We start from the raw sequence: 26,189 nt of genomic DNA, 5'->3' as shown, positions 1-26,189 counted from the left end.
GTCTCATTTTTCTTGTTATAGAACATTGTTACCAACTTATATCCATACCCTCATGAAAACTAATGAATCAGTGTTCATACTAAGCAAAAATATTAAAGTGACTTCAGTAAAATTTCTCCAGAAATGTCTTAGGTTTAAAGTGAAAAGTCAGAAAAATTGTGATTTGAAAATTATGAAAAATATAGAAAACAAATTTAATGATTACCAAAGGGGAATGATTGTAGGGGAGAAGGATAAACTAGGAGCTTGAGATTAGCAGATGCAAATTACTGTCTATAAAATAAATAAGCAACAAGGATTTACTATATAGAACAGGAAACTATATTCAGTGTCTTTTAATAAGTTGTAATAAGCTATAATGGGAAAGAATACGTATACACACACACACACACACACACACACACACACATATATATAAAATGGAATCTCTTTGCTGTACCCCAGAAACGAACACAACATTGTAAATTAGCTATGCTTCAGAAGTAAAGGAAAAGTAATTATGAAAAATAAAACATTGGCACTCTCTACTTTTTTTTCCTGTATGCATTAATTTATGATGACTATATTGCCAAACTTACATAAAGTTTAAATAATGTATACAGGCCAAGAAGCGAAGGCATGTTTTCTTATGGAGAGTAATTGAAGGAGTTAAAAATTACACCCTAGGCTTACTTATAATAATGGTATTTTACATTGGTTGACCTATTTTATAATTTGCAAAGCACTTTTGCTGTGATTTCTCATTTTGTTCTACACCACAGACCCCTGGGGGAAGAAGGGAAGCAGATAAACTCATTCTTACAGATGAGAGAACTGAGGCCAGAAGCGTTTGCAGCCTTCAGTTGTTTGAGTGGGAGGATGTGGGGAAAAATGGAAAAGATGGGAACACAAGACAGAAGAAATGAAATTCAAATTCCATTTAATTCTTGTGTTCAAATTTTAAGAAGAAAATGAAGAGTTTTCTTATTCTTAAGATATGTTATCCAGTTCTCATTTTACATATATTTTTAAAATGATGCTATAATGAGCAACACTAGATTATAAGGCTGGCTTTCCCCCCCAACCCTGTTAAACATGATTGGAGCCTTATTTACAGTTACTTCTTGTCCTGTGACCCCAAAGACAAGGTTTGGGTGGATGTGCCCTGGTCACAGACTGTCCTGCAAAATGGAAAATGGTTCTCAGTCCTGACTTCCTGTTTGCAACACCTGGAGAGCTTTAAAACCATACTGCTTCCCTGACTGCATCTTACATCTCAAAGCAGAGCTCAAACTTTATATTCAAGAGCCTCTGGATCATTTTTCCTTGACTAGACTGCCTTACCTCAGCTTGACAAAAAAGAAAAGGAACTTTTTCACTAAGCGATGTCAGTTGCACCTCTGTTTCTATTAATGGCATCTTCATTCTCTCTGTCGCTCTGGAAATAATTTCATATTCCTCCCTCTCATTTTCTATTTTTCTTTGTCTCTCCTACTGCACACCCCTAATATTAGTCAGTGATTAGTCACCAGGCAGAAGGTCCTAGAAGTTCTCCTTGCTAATGTTTCTTGCATCCATTCCTGCTTTCCACTTGTACTTTTGACGAGCTGTCACAAGCTTGGTCTGTGGTACTCAGGTCATCACCCTTTTTGTTCATCATTTAGCTCTTAGACCTGCAAAACATCTTACATGTTTCTAATAGTTTTCTCTTTCTGAAGCATCTTTTGATCCTGGTATTCTGCTGTTTAAATTTCCTCAACAATGTTCTCATGACCAGAGATGAAGTCCAAACTACTTAACCTGGATGAAGGCCCCTTTCAGTCTGTCCCAGTCTGCATCTGCATTTAAAAGCATACATCCTATTTCTCCCTTCATCTTTGTAACCATCTTCACAACCCTTTTGGAGAAGGAAATGGCACCCCACTCCAGTACTTTTGCCTGGAAAACCCCATGGACGAAGGAGCCTGGTAGGCTATAGTCCATGGAGTTGCACAGAGTCAGACACGACTGAGCCTCTTCACTTCCCTTCACAACCCTTTGCCAAATAACACAGGTTATTTTCATGAACTGAACATAGTGTGGTTCTGGCTATATTGGTTCTTTTTTCTTATCATAAATAATATACATGCATAGATTCTGTCATTTTTATTTAGAAAGCAAGTCCTATGTTGATTTCTCTTGATTAAGGCCCAAGGTTTATAGGATAAATATTATGGAGGAAAAGAGCAAATACATAGAATTTATAGTTAATGCATCTGTTTTACATCATATAAATGTTGACTGTAGCTGGGTTTTTTTTTTTTTTTTTTTTTGATGAAAAGTAAATGAGACTGGAATTATAGTTCTGAAATAACATTCAGCACAATATGATGCACATTTCTCTCTGAATATGTATATGACAATTTTTCAAAAGTTCCTGTTGGTGAAACCTCAGTGGTCAGCCAGAGTCAGCCAAAATGTATTAAACGTACTTTATCATGGAGAAGTCTGCTGAAAGCAGCCAAATAACTTAGTTCATTTGGAGGGTTTGAAAAATGTTCTTGTCATTGTTTGGCTGGTTGTCACTCCTTGGTAGTCAAGCTCACATTCCCTGAAGCAAGTGCCCTTAAAGCATGCTTTGGTTTAGAAGTGCATCCCCAGGGCATCTTCCTGGTTGTCTTCTCAAATCCTCTTGTCTCTGTCTCACATCCTCTTCCCCTCCCTCTCCCGCCCTGCTTCCCTTCCCTTTTTTAAATTTCCTCTTCCTCCCCCTCTCTAGTGCTTCCTCCTCTCTTCTTCATTCTGTCCCTCCCTTTCTTTCTCCCTTCTCCCTTCCTATCTGCTGTCCCTCCCTCTTTCTTCTTCACCTGCTTCCCCCAAACACACATTCTACTCTTTGTATTTTAGAATTTCTTGGCATGATATTAATAGCCTGCTCATATATGTAAACCTTAATTTTAAAGCCATTTAATGAAAATAAGTCATTGGGTGAAAATGGGGATTCTGATACTGTTTTGGGGCAAACTTTCTGGCGGGAGATGGATTCTGTCAGGAAATTGCATGTGAAACTAAGTTGCTCAACTTCACATTTTTGCTGCTTATCAGAGAAATCTCTGTCAGCCTCAACTAACCCTGTGTTATCTTCCCCAGCTCTCCACCATTGTCATGAAATGTTGCAAGCCAACTATTTTCTACCTTCTTTTTTTATCTCTCTCCTGAGAGCTTGCCTTTGGGTTAATTAATGACCCTTTGAGAAAATCGAGGAAAGAAAAGCTCTTTTAAAAAGAGATTTTAACTTTTATTTCTTGTTTTATTAGGGAATAATTTTATTAATAGTTGTTTTTTGTTCAGTGTCATCATCTTGTATTTTTATGATGTGGTCACATTTTCTAAGTTTGCTTTAATCTGTACTATTCACATTCAGAAAATTTCTCCTTTAAATAATTGTAGTGGGCATTATTATTTCCATACAGTGGAGGTGGAAACTGAGGCTGAGAGATTTACAGTGACTTTCTTGAGTGATTTATATGGTGATTAGAACCTTTAGTCCCAAACTGCCCATTAGACAGTGCTGCTTATATCACATTTTTTTTTCCTGCTCTGTCACTTCTTCTACTTTAGTTAAGCTGTTGTAGACATTCATTAGATATTCTTAGATGAACTTAAGTAAAAATGATTTCATTATTTATAAGGTGTTTTATTAACAGGCTGGTTTTTGTTGCTGTGGCAGAAAGACACACGACATAACCTTGTCCTCCCAACACATTAACGGGCTTTTACTCTCTGGTATGTGTTGCTCTTATAGTCTTAATTTTCTCATGTAGTATCTTTTGCCATTCTGTACTCTTTATTCTCCTCAAATGCTTAACTTTTTTCTCTCCCTTTTAGGACTTAACATTTGTCTAAGGCAGTCTTACTGTTTTTATCTCTCCATTTTTCTCTTTTAGAACTTGCTCTAACACTCTTAAAAGTAACTTAAATATCATGTTGACACTTTGCACAAAGAACTTTATTTCTCAGCTTTTTTTCCCCCCTCCCATTCCTCCCATTAACCTAGCACTTAGAAGATGAGAATGCTCACACATTCCTTTTATATTATTCTACCATTTCTGTGGCATTTCACCAATGAGCAAGACTGCACATGAAGGTATGCTTAGGAAAACTTGATGAACAGCCTGGTTAGCACATCTCATTACTGTCATTTCATGCCCATAATGTGCAAATGGTCTGATGAAAAGCAGCAGCCTTTTTCCTGGTCTAATCCAAGGAGCTTGAGCTCTTTGCTCCCAATAGAGGGAGTGCAATTTCCATTCAGAACGCTCCTACAGCGCCCTTTTTTCTGTCTTTGCTGAAGCCCTGTCCCCTACCAGCTTCCCAGCCCTCTCTGTCTCTAGTGCCAAGTAAAGAAAGTATCTGAAATCCAAGATTAAGAAGCGATATGTTACAGAAAGAAATTATTTTAAGGATAACTTAAATAATCAGATGTTTATTGGAGGAGGATTTCTACATTCTGCAGGGCTTGGTGATAGTGGAGGTGGCTTTTTATTTATGGCTGTTAAATCAAATGTACTGGCCACTCAGTTGTCACTTTAAAAAGCTTTTTTTTTAAAGTGCTTATTATGTGGCAGTACATAAATGAATGAGGGTATCCTTCATTCATGGAAGCAGTTTATTATAAGGTTGGAAGAAGTGCTTTGACAAAAAAATTCTTAAAGATTCTGTAGTGTGCTGTGTGAGGACAGTTCAGAAATGAGTTTGCTTGTAGGTTTTTAGATTGATTCTGAGAGCCAGCTCTTCTGTCCTGACGTCCTGGAACCTGTCCTTTATCGACGACACAAAAAGCATAACACACACCCGTGCTTGTATTGTGGCTACTGCAGGAATGATCCTGTGCCTTTTTAGGTATAGATCTGAAAAGTATACTTCTCAGAAATGCTTCCCCCCGCCCCCCCCCCATCTTATACTCAAGAATCATTTAATTCAGGTGAAGAGGGGCAGTTTTATAATTTTGTAGCCAAATTTTTGACCTGTTGAAAGGCAGATTTCATATATATATGTGTGTGTATGGATGTGTGTGTGTATAATTTAGCTGTTAACCAGCTCTGCTGTAGAGAAGGAGGGTAGGATGATAACTGAGCTGCTCTCTTCATGGGGGTTAAGGCTTCTCTTACTCAGCTTTTTTTTTTTTTTCTTGCTGAATGAAAACTTAGTTGGCTATGAGGAGAAAGAGCCAGCATTGGTGTTTTACTGATGCCAAATATGACTGCATAAAACTTTATTCAGCAGGGTGTGGCTTGGTTGGGAATTTTGTCTTTTGAGTGTGGAGTTTTAAGATAAGTATCTGAAAGCAAGATTCAAGTAATTCTTGAATTCTTGAAGTAGCTCTTGACTGGTCTAAATAGGATTTGGCAGATACCATCATCCAGAAGAAAGGAAATTGATAAATAAAAGCTAAAATCAAAACATTCCAGTACTTCCCCCAAATCAGTTTTATCACTTTTCCTTTGATGCCATGATCACCTTACAACCTTACAATAAAATATCTTCTAGCTCAAAAAAAAAAAAAAAAGAAATCAGAGCATTCCATATTTAAGATGTAGGTTTGATCATAACTTCACAAAAAAGTGAAAAGCAATTATGAGTATTTTCTTTGCTAGAAGAATGTAAGTGGCTTAGTGTTTAATAAGGAAATGAAATGATAATGGTGGTTGCATTGATCGAGGGCCTTCTCTGCTTGACTCCGTCCTGCTAATTCTTCTCCAGTGCATTTCGTTTCTGCTCAGCCTCTTACGCTGTCCTCTTTCTCTGACTCCTAAATGCTGTTGCTTCCTCTCTTTGGTCCTCTCTCTGTGTGAAACTACGCATTCCTAGTTGACATTCTCACCACGTTATCTCTAAGACAGAACTCTCCTTCGAGCCACCGATCACCAGTTAGGTGCCTCGCAGGTGTTGCAGGCTAACATGTTGGGAACTGAATTCTTGGTTTTCCTGTAAAATAGTCTGCCTTTTGCTTCCCTACTCTCTCTGCTTTTCTAGCACAGTATATGGTTCTCCACTCCTGCGCTCCAGAAGGAAACCGAGGTATTATTCTTTCATCTCATCTTCCCTTTCTACCTTAGTCAAGCCACCAGCTCTTCCTGTTCATTCTATTCCAGATGTTTCCCAAATCTGCCCATCCATCTCTTTCTCCATCTACCCTCCCAGTCTCAGTTACTGTCACCTCCTCCCTCCGCTGCTGGAAGTCTCTCACTTTTCTTGCTCCATTTTTGCCCCCCAACCCTTTATTTGTTTCCCCTAAGGCACCCAATTTCATTTTCTTTATCAGATTATGTCTTTCTCTTGCTTTAAAAAAACATTCAGAAGCTTCACACGGACCTTAGGAGAAAACCTGAAAGTTCTACTCTGGCTGAAGGACCCCGTGTGATTTAGCTTGGCCAAGCGCCCCGGTTTTATTTTGTGCCATTCTCAGCTTGCTGTCCTGCAGCCGCTCCTCTTCTTGGTAAGCTCTTTCCTTCCTTGCCTCTTTGTTCCTCTGCCTGGGATTCCCCTTGCACCTCTCCATTGTTGTCGTTCAGTCACAAAGTCATGTCTGACTCTTGGTGACCCCGGGGACTGCAGCACTCCAGGCTACTCTGTCTCACTGTCTCCTAGAGTTTACTCAGATTGACGTCCATTGAGTCCGTCATGCTCTCTAACCATCTCTTCTTATGCCGCCCCCTTCTCTTTTTGCTTTCAATCTTTCCCAGCATCAGGGTCTTTTCTTCTGAGTTGGCTGTTCAGTAGAGCCACTCATCAGGTGGCTAAAGTATTGGAGCTTCAGCTTCAGCATCAGTCCATCCAATGAATGTTCAGGGTGGATTTCCTTTAGGATGGACTGACTTGTTCAGCCTCTGCATCCCACTCCCTTATTCCCTACTCCCAGTACACAAGACACTCTTTGGCAACTTCCTTCTAATCATGTACACTTCAGTGTACTTAGAGGTAAATCCATTTGTGACTTTACCTATAAGAAGTCTTTTCTCCTGGTTCTGTAAAGATAACTTCCTTAGATATCCCTTTATCTGAAGAAAATCTGTCCCCTGCATTCCTTAGAGATAACTTTGCTTTATCTAAAGATCCCCATACATAATGTCTCTCAGCCAATTGTTGCTTTCTTTCATAACAGGGACTAATTTTCTTTGCTAGTTTCTTGATTTTCCCCCAAGGGAATGTGAGCTCCACTGGAGGAGGAAGCAACATGGTTTTATTCACCCTGGTTTCTCTAGTGCCCAGATCTGTGCCTTAGTAGTGGAGACACTCAATCTATATCTTTTTCTGAATGAATAGAAGCAGCTAAAGAAAAGACCTCTTTTACTTACAAATCTGATTCCTAACTATTTTTGTCTTTTGCTAGTTTTGCCCTTTTAGGAAATTGAATAGTGGTTTTGTTCTTTGACCAAAGGTTGATTAGATTAATCCAGTGAAAAGGGAAATTTGTTAGTCGCTATAAAAAAAAAAAAATTGAAGTATGTAGTTTTAAAACAAGATAAGTTTTCCCAGGGGAGAAATGATAATATTTAGAATTACCGTACGTTAGAATCATTTATTTTTTTTTCAACATTCAGGATATAGAATGTATAAAGTAAATCGTTAAAAAAAAACAACCCACAAATTAAAACAAAATGTCCCTGTCTTCAGCCAGCATATATTTTTAACAAATTTATTGAGCTATAATTGACATGATAAACTGTACCATTCTAAAGTGACAGTTTGGCTGGGATAAATTTTTAGTTGATATCACTTCGCCGACAGAGGTCCTATAGTCAAAGCTGTGGTTTTTCCAGTAGTCATGTACAGATGTGAGAGCTGGACCATGCAGAAGGCTGAGCGCCAAAGAATTTATGCTTTTGAATTGTTCTGGAGAAAACTCTTGAGAGTCTGTCTGTTGGACAGCAAAGAGGTCAAACCAGTCAATCCTAAAGGAAATCAACCCTCAATATTCATTGGAAGCACTGATGCTGAAGCTGAAGCTCCAGTCCTTTGGCCACCTGATGCAGAGTCGACTCACTGGAAAAGACCCTGATGCTGGGAAAGACTGAGGGCAGGAGGAGAAGGGGACGACAGAGGGTGAGATGGTTGGATGGCATCACCGACTCAGTGGGCATGAGTTTGAGCAAGATCTGGGAGATGGTGAGGGACAGGGAGGCCTGGCGTGTTGCAGTCCATGTCATCGCAGCGGAGTCTGACATGACTTAATGACTGAACAGCAGCGACAACAACCCTGAAGTTGCACTGTAATGTGTTACTGGACTGAATAAACCATACTGAATAATGTATATATGTAAAAGAGCACCGAATGAATAAGGAAGATGGATTATGCTCTCAGTGAGTGGTTTTTTAAAAATATTTGTGGATAAAATAAGGAGAATGATTGCTTTTCCTAAATCATAAGAGATGCTTTATGCTTTGTGTCACTTAAAGTCTTTGTCTTCCCATTTGTATTTTAGCAGGATGTTTCTTCTGGTGGGAGCGCCCAAAGCGAACACTACCCAGCCTGGGATTGTGGAAGGAGGGCAAGTCCTTAAGTGTGACTGGTCTTCTCACCGCAGGTGCCAGCCAATTGAATTTGATGCAACAGGTAAACATTTATATAGTGACACCTTTTCTTAATTTCTGTTACTTATGTTTTCCCCCTATCTTTACCTCCTTCCATTTGACATATTTTAAAACATTTAATATTTGAAAGTACTTGCATTAGCCTAAATGTAGCAATTTAATGACATATATAAGTACTTTAGATCCCCAGAGAGTTAAAGACAAATGATTATATGATTTTTTTTTGTACAATTTTGTACAAATTGTGGCATATAAAAGTCTTAATACATTGTGTTTCTATTACTTTAGATGTCCCCAACTTTAACTGATAATGTTAACCTGCAGAAGTCTGGGGAAATCTATTAAAATTTTTGCCAACAGAGAAAGAACAAAAAACTTACTCAGAAGAGATGCAAAACATTTTATCAAAAACCAGCTGAAGAATCTTTTGTATTCAAGCAGATTCGGTTGACTTAAAAAAAATTCTTTTCTAGAATTTTTGGGGAAATAATATGTTATGATTCTGATAACATTAAACTTTTCTCTACAGGGACAATTCCACGGTGGTGGTAAGGAGAAAAATAGGATAAGATGAGAAATAACTTTAAGTTTTTCACTTACATAGGTAAAATATGCATAATCCTGTATATATTTGTGTTGGTATATTTATCTACATTTGTGAAAGCTTAGAGAATCCTTAAAGAAATAGTTTGACATTCTTCAGGTATAATAGTTTGCATAATTTTTTTAACAGTGTTGATTTGCTGGCTTTGACACAATATTTTAAGTCTGAAGAAAATTAATATTTTTTTCCGTATTGTTAATTACTGATAGTTCTAAAATATTCATTCTGGGAATTACAGTATCAGTGAAACAGAAATCATGATATGAACTGTTCCGTTTGATATGATCAGTGCCAAAATAAATGTCATTAAGCCAATTCTTTTTAGGAATCAGGTCATGTTTGCTTTTTTTCCATTTGAAACCATCTGCATTAAACCTTGTTTTTCCCCCCCATATATATGGCATTTGGAAAACTCTAGGAGTATGTAAAAGGTTCAGTTTTACCACAAATAGAGAAATATATCTGATTCAGGGTACTATTGGTCAGGGCTTTTATGTCTTCTAATGAAATATGCATATTAATGAATAAAACTGCTTAACTGTTCAGATATAGTTCTGTATTCAGCACCATAGGTTTTGTGCAGTGCAAGGTTATTTATTAACTGGTCTTTATTGAAATTTGTTTATTCAAAAAATTTCAAACAGTTTAATAGAGTAGACAGTGAAAAATGGATTTGCTCACATCAGCCTGCTTAGAGCCACCACTTTAAACAATTTCTTTTATCTTCCTAGAATTTTCTTATTCCTACATATCTATATATCCTTTAAAAAAAAAAAGCAACGCATGGAATAGGAGTCTTCTGTATATTACTAAGGCACCTGAGTCAACCCCCTCCTCCTCCCAATATAATCTCTTACAGACATATATAGATTTACCTCATTCTTTGCCAATCATGGCGATTATTCAGTTTTATGTATCTACAGTCCATATTGTTTATCTCGTGCCAGCAGGCAGGGCAGTCCATGAGTTCACCGCGGTCAGCATCCTAGGCATTCTACACACACAGTAGGCTGGGGGACGGTGGAGAGCAGACCTGGAGGGGCAGATGGAAAAGAGCCAGCATCACCCTTCACAGTTCTCTGCGCTTCTGCCCCAGGTACCCGCTGCTGTTTGTTCTCTAGACCAGCCAGAGTGATTCTTTTAAAATATTCAGATCGTAACATTCCCATTCAGATTCCACTGAGTGGACAGATTTCACTGTCTCACAGTAGCTGAGAGGACTCTTGAGTATTCCAGCCCACCAGTTCTGTCTTTACCTTCATGCTCTTCCAGCCTCACTGGGTCTCTTTGCAGAGGTTTGTAAACAGTAGGCACAATCTCACCTCATCTTTGCCTGGACTGTTTCCACTGCCTGAAACATTGATTCCCCAAATGTATATTGGGTGCCCCTCCATCACCTCCTCTGGAAATTCCTCAAATGTCATTTTCTCAGTTATGCAATGACCTTCTTATTTAAAATTCCAATTCCGCCTTTCCTACTTTGTGCCGCCATCATCTTCTCTGCTTTATTTTTTCCTTAGTACTCACATTGCTATAGAAGTTATTTATTTTTAATTAATTTGTTTTAGTTATCCTTTCTTTCAATTAGGATATGTATTCCATGGGGATTGTTTTTATCTGTTTTGTTCACTGCTGCAATCCCAGGGCCTAAAACAGTGCCTGGCACAAGTGGTACCCAATAAATTCGAGTCATAAGAGCTTTTCCTATAGTGAGGAAATTGCTAAAGTCCTTTAGTTGTACACTGACATGTATGGACTTTTTGTTCTATTCTTTTAGTCCTTGTTTATGATAGTTCTCTAATCATTTTGTACAGCCTCTTAGACTTCTCTTATGAAGAGAATATACAAATTGTATTTTTTCCATTACAGTTTTTATCCAAATAGTGTTTGAATTTAAGAAAACAGTACAATATGGTTTTCAGTAATCTAGTCCTAAATATGTGAATCTGGAACTAGCACCTAGGCTGTGTCTTGACTGTGGAAGAAATGCTTACAACTTACAGCATCCTCCTGAACTTTCCTCACACCTCTGTCCTGTCCTAGCTCAAATACATCAACATCTCTGCACCATTGATGTCTTATCTTTTTCATTATCTCAAGAGAGATAGTGGTATTTCCCTTTCCCTATCCTCAGTCTTGAGTCAGGGGAATTAGTGGCTGAAGGGATAAATGTGGTTTCTGGAAGCAAACCGCCTGGGGCTTTACCCAGCCCTGTCATTTACTGCTGTTTAACTTTTCACAGATTACTAACAGGTTACCACCTTCTCCCTGACAGTGCAGGAATGTGTTAAAAGGAATGAGTTGATTCCTGTGGAGTTAAATGGAATGTTAAAACGTGCAGGGCCAGGCACACTACAGTCACTGACTTAGTATTTGTTGTTCTGTTGCTCAGTCATTTCCAACTCTGCGACTTGGTGGACTGCAGCGTGCCAGGCTTCCCTGTCCTTCACCATCTCCTGGAGTTTGCTCAAACTCATGTCCATTGAGTCGGTGATACCATCCAACAATCTTGTCCTCTGTCCTCCCCTTCAAGTTGCTTTATATTGTTATTCCTTCTCCCTTCTCAGGGACCCTGCTTACTTTCATTTGTCTCTATGAGCCTGCCCTTCCCCCATACTCCTTTTTAAATTTTTTTTAAAAAAGAAAACCACTTTCAAACATGCTTTAATTTTTCCTACCTGAAAAATTAATCGAAACAGCTTTCCCTTGAGCTTGTGTCTTCTCTTAGCCATTTTCGTTTCTCCTTTTCTTCACAAGCAGGATATTGAACACTCTGCCTTCCTTTATCACCTCCCACGCTCAGCTACTTCAGTCTGGCGGCTCCCTGCAGACCCAACCCAGCATTGCCCAAATTCAAATCGCCGGTGGCAGCTCTGCCTTAGTGGACACTCGATCCCTCATCCACCACTGTCTTATTTAAAGTTGTCACTTTTTGCCTGTCTGAAACTATCTTGTCCTCTTATTCCTCCTAACCTTTAAAAAAAAATTATTGAAGTATAGTTGATTTATAATGTGTTAATTTCTTCAATACAGCAAAGTGACTCAGTTACATATGTATTCTTTTTCATGTTCTTTTCTATTATGTTTTGTCATAGGATATTGAACATAGTTCCCTGCCTCCTAACCTTCTTGGTACTCTTGTGGAGTTTGCTCTTTGACTCTTCTTTCTTCTCTCTCTCCATCTATATTTGCTATACATCGTCGTGTCATAACAAGGAAATAGACCGTGGAGTCACACAGACCTGCGCTCAAATCCAGGCTCTGCCATTTTTTTCCAGTGTTGCTCAGTCACGTCCGACTCTTTGTGACCCCGTGAACTGTAGCCAGCCAGGCCCCTCTGTTCGTGGGATTCCCCAGGCGAGAATATTGGAGTGGGTTGCCATTGTTACTTTGGGAAAATTGCCTACCTTTCCACAGCTGTACTACATTCCAGGGGTGACCATGAAAAGTTTCAGTTATTTATTTTCTCCTCTTGATTGTGTTTATGAGTCCAGAGGAGACTTAAGTGCTTTAAAGGGCTCCGTCCTCATTTTTTTGAATATTTGGGAAATAAAATTTATTGTTGTTCAGTCACTAAGTTGTGTCCAACTCTTTGCGACCCCACGGACTGTAGTATGCCAGGCTTCCCTGTCCTCCACTGTCTCCTGGAGTTTGCTTAAATTCATGTCCATTGAGTTGGTGGCAGTATCTAATCATCTCTCCTGCTGCTTCCTTCTCCTTTTGCCTTCAGTCTTTTCTAGCATCAGGGTCTTTCCCACTGAGTTGGCTCTTAGCGTCAAGTGGCCAAATAATTGAAACGTCAGCTTTAGCTTTAGTCCTTCCAGTGAATATTCAGGGTTGATTTCCTTTAGGATTGACTGACTTGATCTCCTTGCTGTCCAAGGGACTCTCAAGAGTCTTCTCCAGCACCACAGTTTGAAAGCATCAGTTCTTTGGCGCTTAGCCTTCTTTATGGTCCAGCTCTCATACCTACACATGACTACTGGAAAAACCATAACTTTGACTATATATAGAGAGAGCTCTCTCTCTCTCTATGTATATATAGAACTTTTTTTTTTTTTTGAAGTGAAAAGAAATCATTTTAATATACACACTTTGACTTCAGTTAATTCAACAGTGATTTCTGATAGGCATGCTTATCCATTTAGTTTTGCTTCAAGTTTATTTTTCAACAGAGAGCCACCTTCCTAATGAGATAGTTGAGTTGAACTATTTATTTTTAAAGAGTACAATGTACCTTGTCCTCAAAGAGTTTTATCAACTTTAACATTTTCAGAGAGTCGTATGAGGCTGCTTATTATGGTGGTTTCCCCCTGAAACTTCCCATTTGGAAGACTGCAAAACAGACTAGGATCTTCCCCAGTCTATTAGTTGCTTATGTTCATATCACAGCCCAGGTGGGTAAGGCGTAGAGATTGAATGATAAATAGATCGCCTCCAATCCCAGGTGGGTGAGAGAGATTCATTTTTTAGAAAGGAAACCAAATCGTGAAAACCTTCCTAATGGTGTGATTTATGCCAAGATTCTTTTGAACTTAAGAAGGGAATTTAATCCTTGTACACAGTACTCTTTTTTATGGCTTTCTAGAGTTTTCTTCTCCAGCCATCACTCTCTAGCCAGGTGATTGATTATACTTGGTGTAGAACGGAAAGCGTGAAGTCCTTTCTCCTTTCATAATTAAAGGTGGTGATAGTCTTCTCATTTCCTACCAAATGGATCCAACCACACTTTCAACCATGGTGGCTGCATGTCTTCTTGAACAATACCAGCTCGATTTATGGCTTGTTGCTTCTGTCACTCCTACAGTCGCATTAGGATCTGGAAGTAGATGAGGTAGAAGGCGGCACCAATCAGAGAGATGAAGCCCCCGAAGATGAGAGCAGTGTGCAGATTCTGGGACATGGCTGTAGGTGGGGGCTACCTGGATTTCTGTATAGACCTTTGTCGGCAAACAGTCTCTGCTGTTTAATATGCTGTCTGTGTTTATCATAGCTTTCCTTTCAAGGAGCAAGTGTCTTTTAATTTCATGGCTGCAGTCACCATCCACAGTGATTCTGGAACCCAGGAAAGTAAAGTCTGCCACTGCTTCCACTTTTTCCCTTTCTATATTCCATGAAGTGATGGGACTGGATGCCAGTATCCTCTAATTTTTTGAATGTTGAGTTTTAAGCCAGCTTTCACTCTCCTCTTTCACCCTCTTTAGTGTCTCTTCACTTCCTGCCATTAGAGTGGTATCATCTGCATATCTGAGGTTGTTGATATTTTTCCCAGCAGTCTGGCTTCCAGCTTGTGCTTCATCCAGCCCGGCATTTTGCATTATGTACTCTGCATAAAATTAGATAAGCAAGGTGACAGTAGATGGCCTTGTTGTACTCCTTTCCCAATTTGGAGCCATTTTGCTTTCTTTCATTTCTTTCTCTTTGGGATGTTTTGGTCACTGCCTCTTATACAGTGTTAAGAACCTCTGTCCGTAGTTCTTCAGGCACTCTGTCTACCAGATCTAATCCCTTGAATCTATTTGTCACCTCCACTGTATAATCTTAAGGGATTTTTGATTTAGGTCATACCTGAATGGCCTAGTGGTTATCCCTACTTTCTTCAGTTTAAGCCTGAATTTTGCAATAAGGAGCTCATGATCTGAGCCACAGTCAGCTCCTGGTCTTGTTTTTGCAGACTGTATAGAGCTTCTTCATCATTAGCTGCAAAGAATATAATCAATCTGGTTTCTATATTGACACCTGGTGATGTCCATGTGTAGAGTCGTCTCTTGGGTTATTGGGAAGGGGTGTTTGCTGTGACCCGTGTGTTCTCTTGACAAAACTCTGTTCAAGTCTGCTTCATTTTGTCCTCTGAGGCCAAACTTGCCTGTTACTCCAGGTATCTCTTGACTTCTGCTTTTGTACTTCAATCCCATATGATGAAAAGGACACTTTTTTTTTTTTTTTTTTATGGTGTGAGTTCTAGAAAGTCTTGTAGGTCTTCATAGAACTGGGCAACTTCAGCTTCTTGAACATCAGTGATTGGGGCATAGACTTGGATTACGGTTATGTTGAATGGTTGAATTTATAAAATTACTGTGATGTTGAATTTATAAAATTATTTTATTTACATTAGCTCTTAGATGATATAGAGTAGATATTACAACTAGTGATTAGTATCATATTTTTAAAACTTCTAGGAGTGCCCCTGAATTAGATAAGCCCTTGTGACTTTTGCTAGCCAATGAAACACGAGCAGCAGTGTAGGTGGAAGGGTTTAGGATTTGGGACATTGTTCTGCTCCTCCTCTTGCCAGATGCCGCAGTGAGTGATGATAGTTTAAATGATAGAGGCTCCCTCAGTGTAGGTTCCTGAGTGAGGATGATGTGAAGCTTAGGCTCTTACTGACCCACAATGTATGTATATAGAATAACTTTGTTGTTTTTGACTAATAGATATTGGGGATGCTTGTTACTTTAGCATAATGCAGCCTAACTGAATAATACATGTAGGGATATAAAAACTAAGTAAAATTATCAGTAGTCAGATTTTGGAAACTGGTTATTAAAACCCTTTCCTATTCTGCATGCCAGCCCGAGTTCCTGTTAAGTTTCTTGTTCTATTTTATTGGGTCCTGAGTGGCTAAGTAAATAGATATCGTTGCTTTGCTAAGAATGGCCTCTGGTTGGTAAATTGAATTTAGTTTAGGAGAAACTATAGACTATTAGTACGTGATGGGGAAGCCATAACTTTAGCGTTCCCTGAGTGCCTTGACTCTCATAACTGGCATGTCCTTTGTGGGAACTCTGAACGTGCTGGCTGTGGGGTTTTTTCAGGAGATGCCATTCCCATGGGGCGTGAGGCCTGACGCACTGGTGGCGGCTCCATCCACCAGATCTTGTTCACGTCTGAGCTGCCTCCTGGTGAGGCAGAGAGCAGTGCTCTGGACAGCTGTGGGTACTGCTGGACAGGAAAGTTCACGTGAGGACTCTCTCCAGGGAGCTATGTCCGGTTCTGTTCTACAGCCTCGAAATAGACTGGTGCTGAGTGTGGCCTCTGGTGGTTTTGTGAGTCTGACCATTACATTGAGTCCTGAGAATCCCTCCTGATAGTTGTATCAACATTTGAAGTTTGTAACTGTAGGAAGTACTTACTTTAGGCTCGTTTATTTCTTGGGCTGTTTCTCTTTAAAAACAGAATAGTGATTTTATCCCTTCTTATAATAAGAACAAACATCAGCTAGTTCCAGAATCACAGTAAAGTTTTTTACAGTAAGGTGCTTTTTGGAGATACTACAAATACTTGGTATTAAATAGTGTATTATCAATGTCCTCTCCCATTCCCTTTGTCTGTCTTTTAGATCAGCTTTCTATGCAGGCTGTCAATGCAGTAAGTACAGCTCTTTTTCTTTATTTAGCTAAAATGTACACTTCTTTTCTTTTCTTCTTCTTTTTTTTCTGGTTGTCTTACGATGTGTTTGTTTTCCAGAGTAGACTGTAAATTCTCCACACAAATTTGCTTGTGCTCACCATTGCGTGCTAGTGAATAGAGAAGTGCTTGGCATATGGTAGGCTGTGTGTGTGTATTTATTGCCTGCAGGTGTTGGGTTCTTCATGTAAAGCAATAAAAATTGACTTTGGCTAAATGTTGCTGAATAGGAATTTATTGGCAGAATATTGGTAACTTGATAGTTTTCTGAATAATGGGCAAGAGATGCTAACAGGGGAGCTAGTAGTGTGGGGTTTTATTGGTATTGGAATTGCAGTTACTGGCTATGGGACAACACCATGAGAGTAATTTCTTACCCATCTCTGGCTTTTTGCATCACTTGCTAGAGATTCAAAGCTTTTATGGTAGTATCTGACTTAGTCTAAGCCATATGCCTATGCCTACGTCAGAGAAAGTCTGTCTTACCTGGCACAGCTAAGAAACGATAGATTATGAGCTTGTTTAGAGAACTAAAACTTACAGTTCTTCAAACGAAGAAAAAGAATAGCGGTAAGACAGTACCTTTTTCTCTTTTGGGTTGGAAAAGAAGGTCATGGTAAGAAAAATCCTTTACAAATCCAGTATGTATCTGTGGTTGTTGTTCAGTTGCTAAGTCACGTCCAGCTCTTTGCAACCCCATTGGCTGTAGAATGCCAGGCTTCCCTGTCCTCCACTATCTCCGGAGTTTGCTCAAGTTCATTGTCTGTTTGTTACTGATCAATAATTCATGAACCAATTTTATTTTCTGTTTACCAAAGATATACCTAGATATTAAACAGTGTATAACGTTGTAGGCCATTTTAGTGTGACTTGTCACATGCATTAAGACATGTAGCAGTAGCTAAGAAAGAAAATCTGGATTTTGGTATTAGAACAGTGTCACATTTAGTTTCTTAGCTCTTAAAGAGGAAAGATGAATACTTGTAGTGTGCTTTTTTTCCTGTCCCAGGGCATGATTTTCAGTAGTGGAAGAGGAAGAAAGATTTTAAAAATTATGGTTGGAAGACCAGTCTAAATTTATGTCACTTTATGTCTGAGCAGTAGACACAACTAGATTTATACTGAAATAAAGGAGGCAGACCCAGAAAATCTTAACTCTGCTTGAGGCCTTGGAGAAAGGCTTCCCAGATCAGTTGCTGATATTTTAGGTAGCTAATAAAAGATAAGGTAGAATTCACCAAGGGAAGAGAGAGTTCCAGGGCAGAGGAGACAAAATATGCATAGATTTGTAAAAGTGTTTATGAAGGAAAATCAAATAATTCTATGCGACCTGCACGTGTCCATTTTTCTATAAGATTTATATGCATAAGGTCAGGGTGTTGAGGGCATGTTGAGAAATTAAGCTGGAAGTAAATGGAGGGAGGATCTAAATGAACTTTAAAAAGATACTTTAAGCCAGCAATCTAACCAAATAAATTCACCATCAAGCCTAATACACACAGAGCATTGTATGAGAAATAAAAGGATCTAGAGCTTAGTGGGTAGAACTCTGGGTTCTTTGCCATACTAAGTGGATTTGATGTGAATTTTATAGAGAAAGTAACATTTTCAGTACCCATTCTATTAATTTTCTTAGTCATTAATTTTGGTAGAACTATATATAAGTTCCATGAAATAATGAATGTTATCAAATGGATAGCTCCAAAATATTGTAGACGTCTTTTAAACAAGGAAAATGGAGGGTTCTGTGATTAAAAGTTTAATTTAGTAGAAAATTCAGTCTGAGATGGTAAGCTTATTTACTGCTTTGATTTTTGAATGATATTTATGCATTACTGATCCTGCAGGAACAAAAGAAAACCGCAGTCTAAACTTTCTTATTTCATGGATTTGTGAAATGTAGTTCCTAAACGTGCTCTCTGTTAATTTTCTTAGAAGCTTTTGACTTTTGCTTGTCTTCTTTGTTTTGTTTTGTTAACTTCTAAACATAAACTTTATTATGTTTCTAGTTGTGTCCTTTTGTGTGATTTGTCTTCTTTATTTTTCTTTTTCCTGCTGATTCCCTTGATGTAATATGTAAATAAAACCACAACTAGTATGTAAAAAGGAAAACCTCGTGTCTCATTTTACATACCTGTTTAGTGATTTCAGCTACTTTGAAATGGTAGTTACCCACTTAGATTTTTAAACCCCTTCATCTAGTGACTCTACAAAATTTGTAGGTTTTAACCAAGGTTGGCGTAATGGTTGAAAACTGATTTTCCCCTAAATTGATAGAATAATCTGAACTTTGAGACATGGGTTGAATTACTGAAATTTAAAAAGTCATTTTTGGGTATGATTTGTTTGTTTTCTACTAACATGATTTTTTAAAAAAATTTTGAGATATAATTGATTTACAATATTTTATACATTTCAGGTATAGAACACAGTGATTCACAATTTTTAAAGATTATAACCCAATATTTATAGTTATTATAAAATAGTGCCTATATTTTCTGTGCTCTACAATATATCCTTGGAGCTTGTTTATTTATACACAGTAGTTTGTTATCTCTTATTCCCCTACTTCTAAAAAAACAAAGTGATTGTTACGTAGATAATACAATTTATCTGCATGTAGATGGCAACCCACTTGAGTATTCTTGCCTGGAGAATCCCATGGACAGAGGAGCCTGGTGGGCTATAGTTCATGGGGTCGCAAAGAGTCAGACACGACAGTACACAGCACACAGATGTGGGAAAGTAGAGCTTAAGCAAATCTACTTTAGTGTATGGACTAATGATCTTTGTATTTTAAGAAGTAAAAATATTCTAAAATTGTATTATGTTGGTATGCAAAACATTATCAAGAATATTTATGTAGCAAGATAGGGTTAGTCTGTTATCACAGTTTTGTCTTCATGCCTGATTAGTTTCTTATTCTTTTCATCACGTTACTGTAAATACAGTTGGAGGCTTGAAAACAACACAAATTTATTATCTTCAGTTTTGAAGGTCAGATGTCTCATCGGGCCAAAATCAAGGTGTCTGCAGCGCTGCGTTCCTCCTGGGGGCTCCAAGGAAGAAGCCATTTTCATGCCTTTTCTAACTTGAAGAGGCCACACATCTTCCCTGGCTTGTAGCCCCTTCCTCTGTTTTAAAAGCTAGGATTGACTGGTTGAGTCTTTCTCAGGCCACATCACTGATACTGACTCTTTGGCCTCCCTGCTGTGACTGCATCAGGCCTACTGAGATAATCCTGAGTAACTTTCCATTGCAAGGCCCTTAACTGAATCACACCTGCTAGGTTCCTTTTGCTGTGTAATGTCATATATCCAGGTGTGACATTTGACTTGGTGTGAAGTTTCCAGGGATTCGGATTTGAACATCTTTGGTGGCAGAGTGGGGTAGTGGGGATTATTCTCTTGTCACAGTGCCCTTTTAAATATTTTGTTTGATATTGGTTAAGGGCTTCCCTGGTGGCTCAGTAGTAAGCAGTCCGCCTGGAATGCAGGAGACATAGATTTGATCGCTGAGTCAGGAAGATCCAGACATGGCAAGACATGGCAACTCACTCCAGTAGAATCCCGTGGGCTGAGGAGCCTGGTGGGCTTCAGTCCATAGGGTTGCAGTGAGTTGGACGTGACTGAAGCGGCAGCACGCGTGCACACCCATACTATAAGCTACTTTGGGGTACAACCACGATTGTATAAGTTGGCCTTGTTTTCTGTCTTCTTGTTTTGGCTTTGGCTCTGTTGTTACGGGGAATGCAAACTAGAAGGTGAAGGCTCAAATTCATGTCCTGACACTCACTAGATGTGACCTTGGGCAAGTGATTCAAGTTTGCCACCCTCAAATTTTCCCATTTGTCAAACAAGCATAAGACCTACGCCTCAAACTTGTATGTGGATCAAATGAGATAATGTCTGTGAAGAATGTCTTCCTCATTCTTCATAAATGATGAAGCAGTATACAAATGAAGAAAGGATAGTTGACGTCATGCTCATACTGCAGCTGTGGGGAAGTAAATGATTATGGAAAAGGAATAAAATAAAGATAACTGGATATCCTTAACTGGATTATATCTTGGTTTGTGTTGTAACCTCTTATGATTACGTTTAGGAAAATCTTCTTGCAACATGCTTTCCTTTTTCAGGAAGCAGATGTTACTAACAGATTGACCATTGCTCAGTTTTCTTAATAGTAAATCTTTTCTCAAAGTTAAACAGATGATGAGCACTGACACAGGAGAACGTGTAGCACCTGGCACCGTCGAAGTCTCTTTGTTTAGAAATGTGGACTTGCCTGCATGAATTGTTAAATACATCTCTGATAAAAGGAGAAGCACCTACATTTCTGTCCCACATTCAGTGAATTGGTGGCACCTCTCACCAACAATGTCTGTCCTAGAGAAGGTCATAAGGTCATTGCCCTCCACCCAAATGACTTGCTGGAACACTTAGCACCTGTTCCCAGAAGGGCTTGGCTGTGTAGACTGTGGGCAAACCCCGGCTATGCCAATTTTCCAGTCAAGAAAAATGCTGTGGAGTATTTTCTGAAAATTGCTATGCTTTGTATTTAATAGAAAATAGAAAACGGAGCTGCTTTCTGGCCTCTGTGTCATACATTTGCCAACTCACTGCAATGAAAACAATCAGGCTGACTCAGAAACCGCCGAAGTTTGCCTTTGTCCCCCTGGTGAATTTTCTGTCTTTCAGAGTGGTGTCGAGATACCTGTCCAGGTGCAATAGTCCTGCAAATTAGAAAGTTAAAAAACACAGAGAAAATAGTCTCCCTTCCCTTGTTAATACAAAATAAGTTTATACAAAGGATTACATATATGTGTGTTTTCACTTTTTGTTTAGTGTGCCTGTGTTTATTCACATATGTTGTTTTTTAATGACACTGTTTCTCCTGATATACTCTCTTGTTCCCCAGTAGAGAATTACACAATTGAAGAACTGGCAGATAACCTAGAAATCAATTAATCCAGTTCTTTTATTACTAGTTGACTAACGCTCATGCAGTTAGTTGGTATTTTAATACTTTTAAATATTTTCCTGAAGCTGAGTACATGGAGTCCTTTAAAGGCCATCCTCTTCCCAGCCCGTTTTGCCCTGACTTGTACCCATTATTTGAAGACTTAACGGTGACTTGTTTTTTTAATCTTTGGTAAAGAGTTTTTGTTTTAAAATGTGAGACGCTTTCAGGATCGTTTCCTTCTCATCTCTAGGAGGAAACAAACCAGCATTGACAGAGTGCTGGATGTTCTCAAAGGGCCTGTATTCTTTGTGCTGGCTCCATCAGAAGCATTAGAATTGCTCACGGAAAGAGAGGGGGATTTTGATTCTCTGTTCCCCGTGATGGTAATAAATCAGTCAGTAAATAAATACCAGTCCCCAGTAAAATGAACTTTATCATATTTTCTTCTGGCTCTACTTTTCTGACACTTCTTGTTTGTTCTGAAAAACAGCTGTACCTAATATATATAAAAGAGATTCTTGGATAGCTCTGTGTAAATTAGTAACACTTGCTCATGTTCATAGACTATGATTTATTTTTACATTCACAAGTGATTAGTTTTTCAGTAGTCTGTGGCTCCAAACACTGGATTAAGAGATCTTTATCTTTTGTCATTTTAAAGTCAGTACAGTTACGCTTTTAGAGACATTTAAAGATACTTTAAAGTTTATAAAGCAAATCATTCTTTCATTTCATTAATACTAACGTATAACCATTGCATATTGTCTTCCAGAGTTTCTTATATTAAGAAACTGTGTTTTCTTACTCAGTCAAAGAAGTTTATTAACCTCCATTTTGGTCATCAGTAATATCTGGAATTTTTGAATTATTTTTCACAGCATTCTCTAGTAGTTTGAGTATTAGGAAATATAATGTTACTGACTATAGGAAGAATAATTCTTACAAAAATTGCTAGGAGAGCTTGTTCAACTTAAATGTTCTTGAATTTCATGAGCTAAAACTCTATGTGTGGAAGATGAAAATATAAACCTTAAGTTAATTAAAAGGGGATATATAAGCTCCTAACAGAGCTTTTGTATGTGAAGGTTTTTGAATACATACCCACACTACTTTTTTTTCACTTTTTGAAACATACAAATAATACATATTCATTGATTGAAAAAAATGAGAAAACTCCAAAGGGCAAAAAGAAAGAAAAATCTCCCAAATCCCACCACTGAGGAAATCAATAGCTATAGGATATGTTTGGTTGTGTGTGTATAACATGTTTGGGTTTGTACCTTGTGGCCTTTGTATATATACTGTGTGTGTGTGTGTGTGTGCATGCAACCATGCACATATAAATATGTAAAATTATATTTTACTCAGTTTATCTCCTATTGTGTTGTACATAGATTTCTTAGCTTTTTTTAAAAACTATTATAACAATGCTTTGAACATGTTTATTATGTTTTTGTTCTTTTAAATTATTTATGTAGGGTTAATTTCTAAAAATGAAATTTGGAAGTCAGAGGGATGTGTGTTTTTAACATGTTGTTGTTATTTAGTCGCTAAGTCGTGTCCAACTCTTTTGTGACCTGATGGACCGTAGCCTGCCAGGTTCCTCTGTCCGTGGGGTTTCCCAGGCAAGAAAGCTGGAGTGGGTTGCCATTTCCCCCTGCAGGAGGGCCTTCCTGAACCACGGATTGAACCCATGTTTCCTACTTGGCAGACGGGTTCTTTACTGGGCAGCCACCAGGGAAGCTCCCTTTAACACATACTTGATGCATATTTGTGAAGTAGGAAAACATTCATACAACTTACCTCTAAACCAAACTTGATATAATCTTTCTTAGTCTGGCAGATGAATCAAATTGTTTTAATTTGCATTTCTTGTTTCTAGGTAGGTTAAGTCTTTTCTCACTTTTCTAGTGAGATGCCAGCAAACAAAACGATCCCAAAGAAAAACACAGGAAGGCAAAGTGGTTGTCTGAGGACGCTTTACAAATAGCTGAGGAGAGAAGAGAAGTGAAAAGCAAGGCAGAAAGGGAAAGGCACACTCAACTTCCCAGGTGGCGATAGTGGTAAAGAACTCACCTGCCAATAAAGGAGACTTAAAAGACCCAGGTTCAATCCCTGGGTTGGGGAGATCTCCTGGAGAAGGGCATTGCCACCCGCTCTAGTATTCTTGCTTGGAGAATCTCATGGACAGAGGAGCCTGGCGGGCTACATATCCGTAGGGTCACAAAGAGTTGGACGTGACTGAAGCGGCTTAGCACAGCACACACTCACTAAATGCAGAGTTCCAGAGTATAGCGAGGAAAGATAAGGCCTTCTTCAATGAACAGTGCAAAGAACTAGAGGAAAACAACAGAAAGGGTAAGACTAGAGATCTCTTCCAGAAACTGTGAAATATCAAAGGAATATTTCATCCTAAGATGGGCACAATAAAGGACAGAAATGGTAAAGACCTTATAGAAGCAGATGAAATCAAGAAGAGATGGACAGAGGACTGTACAAAAAAGATCCTTAATGACCCGGATAACCATGATGGTGTAGTCTCTAACTCAGAGCCAGACACTCTGGAGTGTGAAGTCAAGTGGGCCTTAGGAAGCACTGCTGCTAGTAAAGCTAGTGGAGGTGATGGAATTCCAGCAGAGCTATTTAAAATCCTAAAAGATGATGCTACTAAAGTGCGACACTCAATATGTCAGCAAATTTGGAAAACCCAGCAGTGGCCACAGGATTGGAAAAGGCCAATCTTCATCCCAGATCCCAAGAAGGGCAGTACTACAGAATGTTCAAGCCACCAGACAATGGCACTCATCTCCCATGCTAGTAAGGCTTTGCTCAAAACCCTCCAAGCTAGACTTCAACATCACGTGAACTGAGAATATCCAGATGTTCAAGCTGGGTTTAGAAAATGCAGGGAAGCAGAGATCAAATTGCTAACATTCGCTGGGTTGTAGAGAAAGCAAAGGAATTCCGGAAAAACATCTACCTCTGTTTCATTGACTGTGCTAAAGCCTTTGACTGTGTGGATCATAGCAAACTGTGGAAAACTCTTAAAGAGATGGGAATACTAGACGATCTTACCTGTCTCCTGAGAAACCTGTATGCGGGTCAAGAACCAAAAGTTAGAACCCTGTATGGAACAATCGATTGGTTCAGGATTGAGAAAGGAGTACAAGACTGTTTATTGTCGCCCTGTTTATTTAACTTACACACAGAGCACACCATGAAAATTGCCGGGCTGGATGAGTTACAAGCTGGCATCAAGATTGCCAGGAGAAATATCAACCACCTCAGATAACATGGATGATACTGCTATAAAGTTGTATGGCAGAAAGCAAAGAGGAATTAAAGAGATTCATAATGAGAGTGAGGGAGGAGAGTGAAAAAGCTAGCTTAAAACTCAATGTTAAAAAAAACTAAGATCATGGCATCTGGTCCCATCACTTCATGGCAAATAGAAGGGGAAAAGGTGGAAACAGTGACAGATTCCTCCTCTTGGGCTCTAAAATCACTGTGGATGGTGACCGCAGCCATGAAATTAGAAGACAGTTGCAGGAAAGCTATGACAAACCTAGACAGTGTTAAAAAGCAGAGGCATCACTTTGCTGACAAAGGTCCTTATAGTCAAGGCTACGGTCTTTCCAGTAGTCATGTACGGATATGAGAGCTGGACAATAAATAAGGCAGAATGCCGACGAATTGATGCTTTCAAATTGTGGTGCTGAAGAAGACTTGAGAGTCCCTTGAAAAGCAAGGAGATCAGACCAGTCAATCTTAAAGGAACTCAACCCTGAGTACTCTTTGGAAGGAATGATGCTGAAGCTCCAGTACTTTGGCCACTGATGTGAACAGCTGACTCATTGGAAATGACTCTGATGCTGGTTAAGATTGAAAGCAGGAGAAGAGGGTGACAGAGATTGGGATGGTTGGATGGTATCACTGATTGAATGGACATGAACTTGGGCAACCTCTGGGAGATGGTGAGAGACAGGGAAGCTTGACATGCTGCAGCCCAAGGGGTGGCAAAGAGTCGGACATGACTTGGCGACTGAACAACAACAATAATTTGCATTTCTGATTTCTAGTGAGGTTAACTCATATTAGGTTAAGCTAATATGTTTATTAGCTCTTTCTGTGTTTTTGTTTTGTATTGTCTATTCGTATTCTTGGTCTGTTTCCCTACTGATACATCTGTTTTTTTGTTGATTTTGAAAAGTCTTTATTACACTTATACATTTCTGTTGTGTGGCAGCTACTTTTCTGCCTGACAAGTTTGTCATTTTTTAGGAACAATATTGAGATATAATTTTACATATTTATCGTGTTTTGCAGATATTATTAAAATTGAATTCCAGAGCATTTCTGTAACCTTCTATAAAGAAACCTCATGTTCATTATCAGTCACTGCCCATTTGCACCTCCATTGATATTAAAATGTGCTCATTAGGTACTACTAAAAAATGCTGCTAATTATGATTATGTCACCATTGACTCTAGTACACATTCATATTTCAAAGATGTTGATATCTGAATATTTGCAACTCTGAATCAATAAAATACATTATTTTCCAATAGTATTATGTTACTTATACAGTCAGCAACTGTCTGATTACTTCATTTTCTTTCATATTTCTCTTATAGTATTTTTAACTGTCTGAAAATATCT

General features: G+C 38.7%; 2 protein-coding genes across 3 annotated transcripts in view; one reads left to right on the top strand and one right to left on the bottom strand.

The window, feature by feature from the left end:
* ITGAV (integrin subunit alpha V) overlaps positions 1–26,189 on the top strand; it is a 102,164-nt gene that overhangs the window by 2,688 nt on the left and 73,287 nt on the right. Inside the window, exon 2 of one of the 2 annotated variants that reach the window (XM_061135098.1) lies at positions 8,448–8,575. In XM_061135098.1, coding sequence (XP_060991081.1) covers positions 8,448–8,575 — 128 coding nt within the window. Of the gene's footprint in view, positions 1–8,444; positions 8,576–26,189 lie in introns of both variants that reach the window. The other variant, XM_061135097.1, reaches the window with a different exon arrangement.
* LOC133050827 (small integral membrane protein 20-like) lies at positions 13,546–14,060 on the bottom strand. The gene is given in 1 exon segment (XM_061135099.1): positions 13,546–14,060. A coding segment is annotated over 1 exon segment (204 nt). The 3' UTR covers positions 13,546–13,856.

Source organism: Dama dama, chromosome 33 (assembly GCF_033118175.1).
Source record: "Dama dama isolate Ldn47 chromosome 33, ASM3311817v1, whole genome shotgun sequence".
Classification (NCBI taxonomy): Eukaryota; Metazoa; Chordata; class Mammalia; order Artiodactyla; family Cervidae; genus Dama; species Dama dama.
Note: the sequence above shows the minus strand (reverse complement) of the source record. Positions and strands in the feature narration are given on the sequence as shown.